Below are 12,500 nucleotides of genomic sequence, written 5' to 3' on the forward strand. Positions count from 1 at the left end.
GGGGTCAGTGTTTGGTCAGTGTGTGCTCCTCCAGCTGTTCTGGGGTGAGTGTGCACCTGAGAGCAGGCCGCTGTTGTCCACCGGGCCGGGGTAGGCGCTCTGCTGGCCCGTCTGCTGCCTGTCCCAGCTGTCGAAGCCCACAAACTTCCTCCACAGCTTGAACCAGCGGCTGTCCACCAGAAACCTGCGGGACACACCGGAAGTCAGCGGACACGTGACGGCGGCAGCGCATGACAACATCCGGGCGTGTTTCAGAAGTCCCGGACAGCGGCTCAGACTGCTCCGCTCCGCCGTCCGGCGCCCCTGTTCTCCGGTGTGTGTGCGTCTCAGTCTCTCACCAGGTGTCCGCCCTCCGCAGCGGCGTCTTCAGCAGCGCCGCGATCTCCGCTCTCTGCGTCTCCACATCCGCCGCGCCGCCCTCCGCCATCTTCGCTCGCGCACTGCATGCTGGGAAGCGTCAGCACGCACGCACGCCTGTTTGACGTCATGACGCGCTCTCCCCGTCCCGCTCGCAGTCTGAAGTAACAAACTCACCAGAACACATCTACACACACACACAGCGGCCCAGCTGCAGATACATATATATATATATATATATATATATATATATATATATATATATATATATATATATATATATATATATATATATATATATATGTGTGTGTGTGACATGTCCGATTGGGGACTAATGTATAATCATAGAGTGCTCTATCATCTGCAGGACTAACAGGACAGGAGTCAGCTGTCATGCTGATGATGAAGTGTATAATCTCCTCAGCAGGTCTGGAGAACAGCTCTGAGTTTAATGATCCCTCACACACAGCAAGAGCATTATCATCTGTAGAGTGGTCATCTTCTGTCCTCAGATCAGCCATTTCAGGAGTTATCGCTGGATGTTTGACTCGTTTAATCAGTTTATGATATGGTAGATGAATGTTGAGTTACCTCAAACAATACAAGAGCTGTTCTTGATGTTGTAGATCACTCAGAGATGATTCCAGATCAGTTTTTTCCTTCTTCCTGATTTCTATAAAGCACATTTGACTCCACTGAGTTTCCCTTTATTCTTAAACCCTTAAGCACTTCTGGTTTTGGTCTGGTTTTGTATTAATGCTGTTCAAACATTGTACAGTAATGCTAATGCTAACTGAAATAACAACATGGCCCCTCTCGCAGATTAACATGAACAGAGGCATTGGTCAGGGCTGCCCTTTTCTTCTTCCTATGCAACTTTTAGCCTTCAATATTTAAAACAGTCATTTAAAATGGATTTCTGTGGTAAATTGCGCATTTTTGATTAGTCCGCTGGCTCTCATCAGTCATTTTGGGAGTTATTGCAGAGTGTTTTACTCATTTAATCATTCACAGTGGTCTATATTCCCAATCATTTCATTTAATAGTGTAATTTCACTGTTCACACACACACTGATGTTCTGTTCACCCAAACACAGCTGCTGCTGCTGGTCCAGAATCAGTCTCCAATACAGCAGCACTTGATGAAAATCCAGAGATCATTCATAAGCATTCTGAGTTTCATATGAGTGACCATACTCTGACTCCAGAACATTAAAGCAGTCAGTAAGCATTATAGAGCTCTGAGAGACAGCTGTATGAGCAGGGTGAAGACGAGTATTTACTGTCACTACTGAACATTAATAACCCATTCACTATATCAGCCTCCTCATCATATATAATAATCTCACAGTTTTATATGGAGTCAGTCATCATTTACCAAATAAACATCAACATTTATTGCCTCAGTGTATTCATTCATCACACACTGCTGCTGTCGTAATGCTGAATGAATCTAGAGAGGTTCAGAGGAGTCTACAGAAGGCTGTTCCCTCACTAATAATCAATAATCAATAACTTGCATTATTATGCTTTATTCTGTTTGCTTTATCAATGTTCAAACACTCTAAATGGTCAGATTTTTAGCCCAATAAAAGCTGATATTTAAGCTGATATTCAGACATGTTCCTGTATATATATATATATGTTTTTTCATAGATGTGTCAGAGATTTGGGGCTTAGGATGACGTTACCTGCCCAATAATGCTCAGATGATGCTGATAATACCACACCGCAGTACTCCTGCTCATGTGTGAGCTGGCGGAGCTCCACATGTACACCACATGGTCACACTCAGCTCCTGGAGGGCCGCAGCTCTGCACAGTTCAGCTCCATCCCTGATCAAACACAGCTGATGGACTGCTTCAGGAGAGGGGTGTTGAAGCAGGCCTGGACCTAAACTCTGGAGGAATCAGACACCCCTGCTGTACACTTTTACACCATAGAGTCAACGGCTTTGTCTGAAATCACCCCTATGCCCTTAATAGTGCATAAAACACTCACTCAATCAATCCCACAATGCACACACTCCGATCCTGGAGAACATTTAATACCAGACAGAGAAGAGCAGATGAAGAGGAGGACCAGCGCCCACACCAGCCAATCCAGAGCTGAGTCAGCAAACCAGACCCCCGACATCCCATAATAACCCCCTACAGTTCATCAGCAGTGTAATAAATAGCATTCAGGAGTGTGTGTGTGTGTGTGATTATCGTGTTGACTGGAATAAAAACATTAGTCTGCTGTCTGAGTGTTTTGGATTACGAGGACACACTCAGACGTCCCCATAATGCACAACCGTCAGCTCAGATCATATTTAATGGGGTTCTGTCAATCATCCACAGGTGTGCTGAGGGCGGGGCTTAGGGGAGGAGCTTTACAGTATAAAACACGTCACGCCTACAGAGTCCTCATAAACCATATATACAAGAGTGTGTGTGTGTGTGTGTGTGGGGTTAGCTGTTGTCCTGTGCGCTGCTGTACGGTACACTGGAGCTGATCAGCACAGTCTCTGTAGCTGCTGACGCAGGGGTGTGTGTGTGCGAGCAGCTGGAGCAGATGTAGTCCTCGGTCTCCGCCATCTCACAGGTCACACCCACACACACCTGGTGGAACCACTCGTCACAGCCGCCGTCACACTGCACCCAGTCCACCTGGAGGACACACACGCACATACACACACACACAATGAGCAGACAGAAACACACACAGGACTGAAAGCGTGTGTAACCGTGTGTGTGTGTGTGTGTCTGACCTTGTCCCTGCAGGGCCTCTGGCAGTTGCGGGCCGCACAGACGGCGTTCTCATCGTTGGAGTCCTCGGCCCCGGACCAGTCATATTTGGAGGGTATGTCGAGGGCCTTGCGGCGGCTCCTGTCGGGGCCAGGGCCGGGGGGCAGCTCCGCCTTGGCCTTCTCCTTGTCCTTCTCCTTGCGCTTGCGCTCCTTCTCCTCCTTGGCGATGCGCTTGGCCAGCTGCTTGAGCTCGCGGCTCTTCTCAGGGCCCATCTTCAGCTTCTTCTTCTTGGGCTTGAGCTCCAGCGCCCTCTTCAGGTCGCGGCTCCGGCCCCCCGCGGCCCCCGACAGCAGCAGCTCCGCCCGCTCCAGCTTCCTCTTCCTCTTCTTCTCCAGATCCTTCACCTTCAGCTTCAGCGCGCGCTCCAGCGGGGCGTCCTCCGCCTGCACAGGGGTCAGAGGTCACACACACACTCATTTCAGAGGACGCACCCTATGGAGGATGCATTACAAGGACACTGCGCTACGAAGACTATGGCTACATCCGACATCTACTACTCAGTGTGCACTACATTCACCAACTATTCCAGCATATGTTTTACACAGCGGATGCCCTTCCAGCTGCAACCCAGTAGTGGGGAAACACCCATACTGACCACTGAGCCCAAGTGTGCTCTGCATTGAGGTTACTCCTCAAATCTCATTAGCAGCAGAGGTCAGGGTTGTAGTAGACGAGATGTGCCCTCTGTAGGAGATGGATGCTAGCCTAAGTACCTCCACCCCCTGCAGGAAGCGGTCCTCTGACGGCGGCTGCGTGGCCTGCAGGATCCTCCAGATGTGCTGCGTCTCGTCCAGAGACACCTCCAGCAGGTCTCCCTCCATCATCAGCTCCTCCAGCTGGGCTTTGGCGGACGCGGACAGCTCCAGCACCGGCGGCTCCAGGCTGCGCGGCACCAGCGGTGTCTTACGAGGCTGCTTCCTCTGGCCTGACGTCGCTGCACAGGACACAAACACAGAGAGAGAGAGAGAGAGAGAGGGTTAAACATTAATGCGTCACCATCAGAGATCTCCTGAACCTCAGACTCTTATAATAGCCGCTATAGCATACTCCACTGCACATGCTAATATCTGATATCATCACCCAATGTCTTGCCAGATTAGTCCAGTGTGTCAGTGAATCTGCCTTCGACAGCAGCTCTGGTGTAGTGTTAATGTTGTTCCTGTGTTTAGCTCAGTCAATATGAGCACTGAGTAAGAGTTCAGTCTTGATCTTCTGGACTGATGATCCAGCAGTGGCAGCTCAGAGTAAAGCACATGCGGACAACCAGAACCGATCACACCAAACACACTCTGTCAGCTCTGAATGGACAGGCGCTCGGCTCTGCACTGTGTTGTCATTAGTGAAGAGTAGTGTGCTGTGCTCTTTATGTTACTAGGCAACCACTGTAATAATGGTCTTAGTCAGGGGTGTCCAAACTCTGTCCTGGAGGGCCGGTGTCCTGCAGAGTTGTTGCTGCTGCCTAGATAAGCAAGTTCTAGACATTGGAGAATTGGCACTCGCATGTTTTAGAGATGACGTGTCTACATGAAGACATCTTGAGCTCACACTTGACCTTTGACCAATATTTTGAAGGGGTGACTCTATATACTCGGGTGTACAGGTGACTATATATACTCAGGTGTACGGGTGACTCTTTATACTCAGGTGTACAGGTGACTATATACTCAGGTGTACAGGTGACTCTATATACTCAGATGTACAGGTGACTATATATACTCAGGTGTACAGGTGACTCTATATACTCAGGTGTACGGGTGACTCTATATACTCAGGTGTACAGGTGGCTCTATATACTCAGGTGTACAGGTGACTCTATATACTCAGGTGTACAGGTGACTATATACTCAGGTGTACAGGTGACTCTATATACTCAGATGTACAGGTGACTCTATATACTCAGATGTACAGGTGACTCTATATACTCAGATGTACAGGTGACTCTATATACTCAGATGTACAGGTGACTCTATATACTCAGATTTACAGGTGACTCTATATACTCAGGTGTACAGGTGACTCTATATACTCAGGTGTACAGGTGACTCTATATACTCAGATGTACAGGTGACTCTATATACTCAGGTGTACAGGTGACTCTATATACTCAGATGTACGGGTGACTCTATATACTCGGGTGTACGGGTGACTCTATATACTCGGGTGTACGGGTGACTCTATATACTCAGGTGTACAGGTGACTCTATATACTCGGGTGTACAGGTGACTATATATACTCAGGTGTACGGGTGACACTATATACTCAGGTGTACAGGTGACTATACATACTCAGGTGTACGGGTGACTCTATATACTCAGGTGTACAGGTGACTATATATACTCAGGTGTACAGGTGACTCTATATACTCGGGTTTACAGGTGACTCTATATACTCGGGTGTACAGGTGACTCTATATACTCAGATGTACAGGTGACTCTATATACTCAGATGTACAGGTGACTCTATATACTCAGATGTACAGGTGACTCTATATACTCAGATGTACAGGTGACTCTATATACTCAGATTTACAGGTGACTCTATATACTCAGGTGTACAGGTGACTCTATATACTCAGGTGTACAGGTGACTCTATATACTCAGATGTACGGGTGACTCTATATACTCGGGTGTACGGGTGACTCTATATACTCGGGTGTACGGGTGACTCTATATACTCAGGTGTACAGGTGACTCTATATACTCGGGTGTACAGGTGACTATATATACTCAGGTGTACGGGTGACACTATATACTCAGGTGTACAGGTGACTATACATACTCAGGTGTACGGGTGACTCTATATACTCAGGTGTACAGGTGACTATATATACTCAGGTGTACAGGTGACTCTATATACTCGGGTTTACAGGTGACTCTATATACTCGGGTGTACAGGTGACTCTATATACTCAGATGTACAGGTGACTCTATATACTCAGATGTACAGGTGACTCTATATACTCAGATGTACAGGTGACTCTATATACTCAGGTGTACAGGTGACTCTATATACTCAGATGTACGGGTGACTCTATATACTCGGGTGTACGGGTGACTCTATATACTCGGGTGTACGGGTGACTCTATATACTCAGGTGTACAGGTGACTCTATATACTCAGGTGTACGGGTGACACTATATACTCAGGTGTACAGGTGACTATACATACTCAGGTGTACGGGTGACTCTATATACTCAGGTGTACAGGTGACTATATATACTCAGGTGTACAGGTGACTCTATATACTCGGGTTTACAGGTGACTCTATATACTCGGGTGTACAGGTGACTCTATATACTCGGGTGTACAGGTGACTATATATACTCAGGTGTACGGGTGACTCTACATACTCGGGTGTACAGGTGACTCTATATACTCAGGTGTACGGGTGACTCTATATACTCAGGTGTACGGGTGACTCTATATACTCAGGTGTACGGGTGACTCTATATACTCAGGTGTACGGGTGACTCTATATACTCAGGTGTACGGGTGACTATATATACTCGGGTGTACAGGTGACTCTATATACTCAGGTGTACGGGTGACTCTATATACTCAGGTGTACAGGTGACTCTATATACTCAGGTGTTCAGGTGACTCTATATATACTCAGGTGTACAGGTGACTCTATATACTCAGGTGTACAGGTGACTCTATATACTCAGGTGTACGGGTGACTCTATATACTCAGGTGTACAGGTGACTCTATATACTCAGGTGTACGGGTGACTCTATATACTCAGGTGTACAGGTGACTCTATATACTCAGGTGTACAGGTGACTCTATATACTCAGGTGTACAGGTGACTCTATATACTCAGGTGTACGGGTGACTCTATATACTCAGGTGTACAGGTGACTATATATACTCAGGTGTACAGGTGACTATATATACTCAGGTGTACGGGTGACTATATACTCGGGTGTACAGGTGACTCTATATACTCAGGTGTTCAGGTGTGCACTCACTCTGCGGGCAGCTCTTGGAGGCGGAGGAGTAGGCGTGCTCCGCACAGAAGGAGGGTGTGGTGGGCCACATGTGACTGACCACCTCCTCAGACTTCACTGGGATCTCCTCATCACAGAATAGGTACGGCTTCACCTCGCCTGCGTCCTGACACACGTACAAACACGCGCACACACACACACACACACACACACACACTCTCTTCAGTACTTTAAACGCATAAAGGAGGAGGCCAGTGCTCTGCTAGAGGACAGGTGTGTGTGTGTGTGTATACCTTGCTGTCATAACCGTACGTCTCTCGAATGTCCTCGTCTGAGTCCGTCTCCTCATCATCATAGTCCAGCGAGGGCCGAGGAGACGCTGCTCTGCTGAAGCCCGACTGCTGGAACGTCTGGATGTGGCCCTGAATCAGTACACACTTGACACGGTTAGCCTCAACACACACTGTTGGCCTGAGCACACACTAGACACGGTTCTATTCCAGCTCTTATAAAGAGATAGACATGTGTTATACTATAGATCAGGGGTCACCAATCCTGGTCCTGGAGGGCCAGTGTCCCTGCAGGGTTTAGCTCCAACTTGCCTTAACACACCTGCCTGGATGTTTCAAGTATACCTAGTAAGACCTTGATTAGCTTGATCAGGTGTGTTTGATTAGGGTTGGAGCTAAAATCTGCAGGGCACCGGCCCTCCAGGAACAAGTTTGGTGACCCCTGCTATAGATTATTACACGGCTGTAGTGTACGGTTGTTGTCTCAGAATAACCCTTCAGTGTGATACAGCAGTGCTGTCAGGCTTTATTCTGAGAGAACACTGATGTGCGTTATCTCCAGCATGTACCGCAGCTCTTGTGAGCAGACGTGTTCTGTTATTCGGATATGATTAGGTACCTGCAGGTCAGGGTTAGCGGCGGCCTTCTGCAGCTCAGCGTTGATGATCTTCTCGGTCTTCTCGCGGGCCGCTAGCTCCACCATGCGCTGGCTGAGCACCGACAGCTTGGCGAGGGCGGAGGACAGCTCGTCTGTGGCCAGGGCCTGTCGGGCGCGGTCCTGCCAGCCCATGGCCCGCTCCGTCAGGCACTGCAGCGCCTCGCCCTCCGGCAGCCGCACCGGCAGCTTCTGCAGGGACACCAGCAGGGACAGGATGGTCTCCAGGCGCGGGCGGCGTGAGCGCTGGCACAGCGGGCACAGGAACTTGCTCTCCTTGCTGCCGCTCTGCCAGCCGGACGCAAGCTTCTTCTGGGATCCGGCTTTGGGCAGGGGCACGCAGGCGCCGTGAAACCAGTCCTTGCAGAGCTCACACTGCAGCATGAAGCCGGAGGCAGAGCGGCGGCACAGGCAGAACTTCACCTCCTCCACACGCTCCACCAGCGCCATCTTGGCCAGGTTGGCGGACCGTAACGAGTGCACGGCCTGCACCTCCTGCTGCTCGCGGGCCTTGAAGGCGGCCACCACTGCGGCGGGGTCCCGCGCATCCTCCACACACTCCTGCAGCTCGCACACCGCCTCCAGATCCAGCCCTCGCTCCTTCTCCAGCAGCTCCTTCACACGCCGACGCTTGCTCTTACTGCTGCCGTACACACCCACGTCCACACGGGGGCTCAGCACCTGCAGGATACACACACGACCATTACCACTGCTGCCGTACGCTAACACACCCACACAGGGGCTCAGCACCTGCAGGACACCTGACCTTTACTCCCGCTGTGTGTGTGTTTACCTGCAGCAGTGTGTATGTGGAGTTCTTCTTCAGGAAGGTGCGGGCGGTCCTCTCTCTCCAGGCTCTTGCTGAGCCCACCTGAGACTCCACCTGGGGCAGAGCCTCCAGCCGTACTGGGATAGAGCGGCCCCTCGCCAGCAGACCCTCCAGCTGCTCCAGGTAGGCGTAGTTAGTGCCGTTCTGTTGATCGACATGAACACACACTGGAGTTAATCAGGTAATGCTTTGCATATGGGTCGGTTCGAGGTAGGTTAGAAGGCCACCTCAGCTTTCAAATTTGAAGACCACTTTCAGTCTTGCCCAAACCGAACTCCTTTGGTATGACAGTAAGCTAATCAATATCCCAGCCTGCTCTGCACAAGCACAGCTGTCAGCTCCCCTGCCGGTCAGTTTTGGGGAACACACACACACACACACAGCCCTGACCCTCACCTGTATGGCCTCCACCCTGGCGCTCCACTCTTTGGCGCGGTGCAGGGCGTCTCTGAGTGTCAGCACATTGGGCAGGTGTGCCGGGATGTTCTTGGCCTCGGTGACGATGCTCTCCAGCGTCAGCAGGTTGTGTCTTGGCCTGCGGAGAGAAGCAGAGGACTCTTTTAGCACACAGATTGACCCTGATGCTGACCCGGATGATAACCTAGACACTGACCGGGCCTGCAGACAGGCTCTGGCACGCTCCTCCCAGTGCTCGGACACCGTCAGCAGCTCCTGCAGCTCCGCCATGGCCTTCTCCACGGCCGGGTGCGGGGCCAGACCTACGCCCGAGTCGATGAGGCGCTTCATCAGCTCCAGCGTGACCCTCTGCGGTTCCGCAAGTGTTACACGCACCTCGTCCAGCCAGCGAGCCTGGGTCAGCTCCTGCTGCAGCCGAGGCAGCTCCGGCAGCTCCACGTCCAGCCCTGACCCCAGGTCCAGCAGCGCCTGCAGCTTCCCGGAGTCTGGCGTCAGGTCCGCCAGCGCTGCCTGCGCACGCTCGTGGAACAACAGCACACTCTCCAGCAGATCCTGAAGCAGCACAGGGGGCGGGGAGAGTGTGTGAGTGTGTAAGTGAGTGTGACTCTGTGTGTGTGTGTGTGTGTGTGTGTTTGGGTTAAGCCCTCACCTTGACCTGTCGGGCCTGGCTGATGACGCAGGGCAGTCTATAGAGCTGCTCCACGAACACCTTCAGCTCCTCCACCGTCAGCTTACTGCGCGGCTTCTGTGTGCCGCTATCCGCACGCTCCCTTCTGAAACACACACACACACACACACACACTAGAGCTCAATGCCTCATGATGTCATCATGTCACACATCAGCAGTCTAGCGCACAGTGTGTGTGTGTGTGTGTTGAGTCTGACCTGTGTCGGTGTGTGTGTGTGAGCAGCAGCTGTGCTACAGAGGAGCAGGTCTCTGCCTCCTTCAGTGTGTCCCTGAGGCTGCGCAGGAGGCTGTTCTCTGGGTACCTGCGGTCCTCCGCGTCCTCCAGCAGCACTTTCAGCTCGATCACATCTGCCCAAAACACAGAGCACAGCGTACAGTGTTCAGCACAGAAGTGTACAGGACAGCAGCATACAGCATTAGCACCAGGCTGACCTCTCTTGTTCCTGCTGTCTGCCGCTAGCGCCTCCGTCACCCTGCGGGACCAGGTGTCATAGGACTGAGCACGAGTCTTCACCCCATACAGCATGGCGGGGAACTCCTCCTGAGCGTACCTGAAGCTGAACACACACACACACACACACACACGGGTCAGCATGTGTGTTTCTGCACACAGGGGTACAGTAGTGATGGTTTGGGGTGTGTACCGCAGGCACTTGTTGGCGGGCGGGCAGCTGCACAGCTCCCCCACGTGACGCAGACACACCAGCCGCTCCGGGCTGCAGCTGCAGGTCACTGCCGACAGGAAACAGGTGGTCTTACAGCTCCAGCACTGACGCTCGTCATCCGGCAGCAGCTCGAACACCTCCTGCACTGAGGAGATCACCCCCTGCTGGACAGGAGGAGGAGTTACAAACTGTTTGTGTCTGCGTATCTGTGTGTGTGTGTGTGTGTTCCCCTGACCGTCTCCTCCAGGGCGCTCCTCAGCCGCGTCTCCTCCTCCAGCAGCTCCTCCAGCTCCCGCACCGCGGCCGCCGCCAGCTCCACATCCAGACCCTCGGGGTCCGCCGCCATCTTACACACCAGCTCCTCATGCGAGAACACACAGTAGCGCTGCAGACGCCGGTAGTGCGACACACACTGCCTGCCGATGGGAAGCTGCACACACAAAATCAAGATCATCATTACAAACACACACACACACACACACACACACAAACATATACACACACACACACACACAGATGTACCCAGTCGGCGGTGCAGAAGTTGACGGCCTCAGCGAAGTTGTAGCCCTGGTTGAAGCCGCTGTGATAGGCTCTGGGGAAGGTGATGACGAACTCTCCTGCGCACTGATTGGTCCGGTACACCTGCAGGATCATTTAGGAAGGTCTGGACATTAGAAAACACTCATTCTGGTCATCAATAATCAATAATCATGGTCAGTAATATCTATCCTCAAACATGGAAACCAGACTTGCTAAGTGTTTAACTGACACACAGCTGCTCAAGAGTGTGATGGACTATGGTTTAAGGCAGGGCTCCTGGAGGAGCACCAGCTCTGCTCAGTCACCATGTCTCCTTCACCAAACACACCTGATTCAGCTCATCAGCAGACACTGAAAGACCTGTAAAGGGTTCGACAGAGGAGACGTTCAAAACATGCAGTGCTGGTGCTCCTCCAGGAACGTGGCTGAGAAACACTGGTTAAAGGTATGCTAACACACACACAGGTGAAGAAGACAGAAGAAGGGTAAATGATCATCAGCTCTGACTGGAGTGCTGCCAGTATAGACTCAAGTGCTGAATCTCTGAGTCTGACCGATCTCTGACTAATTTCTGAGTCTGTCTGATCTCTGATCCCAGAGTCTGTCCGATCTCTGAGCCTTACTGATCTCTGACTGATCTGAGTCTGACTGATCTCTGAGTCTGACTGATCGCTGACCGATTTCTGAGCCTTACTGAACTTTGACTGATCTCTGAGTCTGACTGATCTCTGACCAATCACTGAGCCTGTCCGATCTCTGAGTCTGATGCCAGAGTCTGTCTGATTTCAGAGCCTGAATGATTTCTTGAGTCTAACTTACCTCTGAATCTGTCTGATCTCTGATCCCAGAGTCTGTCTGACCTCTGAGCCTGTCTGATCTCTGACTGATCTCTGAGTCTGACCGATCTCTGAGTCTGACCGATCTCTGAGTCTGACTGATCTCTGAGTCTGTCTGATCTCTGACTGATCTCTGAGTCTCACCGATCTCTGTCTGATCTCTGAGTCTTTCTGATCTCTGAGTCTGTCTGATCTATGAGTCTGCCTGATCTCTGACTGATCTCTGAGTCTGACCAATCTCTGTCTGATCTCTGAGTCTGCCTGATCTCTGAGTCTGACCAATCTCTGTCTGATCTCTGAGCCTGTCTGATCTCTGACTGATCTCTGAGTCTCACCGATCTCTGACTGATCTCTGAGTCTTTCTGATCTCTGAGTCTGTCTGATCTTTGAGTCTGTCTGATCTCTGAGTCTGTCTGATCTCTTTCTGATCTCTGAGTCTGCCTGATCTCTGACTGATCTCTGAGTCTGACCAATCTCT

At 51.1% G+C, this 12,500-nt stretch overlaps 3 protein-coding genes across 11 annotated transcripts in view; all 3 read right to left on the reverse strand.

Annotated features, from left to right (window-relative positions):
• The window catches only part of usp15 (ubiquitin specific peptidase 15), a 16,738-nt gene extending 16,282 nt beyond the window's left edge, over positions 1 to 456 (reverse strand). For all 7 annotated transcript variants that reach the window (XR_015484004.1, XR_015484005.1, XM_087249836.1 and 4 more), the window contains exons 1-2: positions 339 to 456; positions 57 to 184 (exon numbers count right to left, since the gene is read on the reverse strand). Coding sequence is in view for 1 of the 7 variants with exons in the window: in XM_087249831.1 (XP_087105957.1) it covers positions 57 to 184; positions 339 to 427 (217 nt within the window). In the remaining 6 variants the exon portion in view is untranslated. The remainder of the gene's footprint in view (positions 1 to 56; positions 185 to 338) is intronic.
• Positions 1 to 12,500, reverse strand: part of LOC148682569 (uncharacterized) — a 1,090,975-nt gene that overhangs the window by 834,796 nt on the left and 243,679 nt on the right. The gene's annotated exons all lie outside the window — the stretch shown is intronic.
• kdm5a (lysine demethylase 5A) overlaps positions 2,389 to 12,500 on the reverse strand; it is a 19,127-nt gene continuing 9,015 nt past the window's right edge. The window contains exons 13-27 of one of the 2 annotated variants that reach the window (XM_087249668.1): positions 11,169 to 11,288; positions 10,882 to 11,076; positions 10,626 to 10,807; positions 10,414 to 10,538; positions 10,179 to 10,329; positions 9,943 to 10,066; positions 9,490 to 9,845; positions 9,273 to 9,411; positions 8,841 to 9,020; positions 8,012 to 8,728; positions 7,396 to 7,524; positions 7,124 to 7,268; positions 3,863 to 4,083; positions 3,110 to 3,532; positions 2,389 to 3,008 (exon numbers count right to left, since the gene is read on the reverse strand). In XM_087249668.1, coding sequence (XP_087105794.1) covers positions 2,811 to 3,008; positions 3,110 to 3,532; positions 3,863 to 4,083; positions 7,124 to 7,268; positions 7,396 to 7,524; positions 8,012 to 8,728; positions 8,841 to 9,020; positions 9,273 to 9,411; positions 9,490 to 9,845; positions 9,943 to 10,066; positions 10,179 to 10,329; positions 10,414 to 10,538; positions 10,626 to 10,807; positions 10,882 to 11,076; positions 11,169 to 11,288 — 3,405 coding nt within the window. In that variant the 3' untranslated portion in view covers positions 2,389 to 2,810. Of the gene's footprint in view, positions 3,009 to 3,109; positions 3,533 to 3,862; positions 4,084 to 7,123; positions 7,269 to 7,395; positions 7,525 to 8,011; positions 8,729 to 8,840; positions 9,021 to 9,272; positions 9,412 to 9,489; positions 9,846 to 9,942; positions 10,067 to 10,178; positions 10,330 to 10,413; positions 10,539 to 10,625; positions 10,811 to 10,881; positions 11,077 to 11,168; positions 11,289 to 12,500 lie in introns of both variants that reach the window. The other variant, XM_087249667.1, reaches the window with a different exon arrangement.

The sequence above is a fragment of the Danio rerio genome, chromosome 4 (genome assembly GCF_052040795.2).
Source record: "Danio rerio strain M-AB ecotype USA chromosome 4, GRCz13ab, whole genome shotgun sequence".
NCBI classification, from domain to species: Eukaryota; Metazoa; Chordata; class Actinopteri; order Cypriniformes; family Danionidae; genus Danio; species Danio rerio.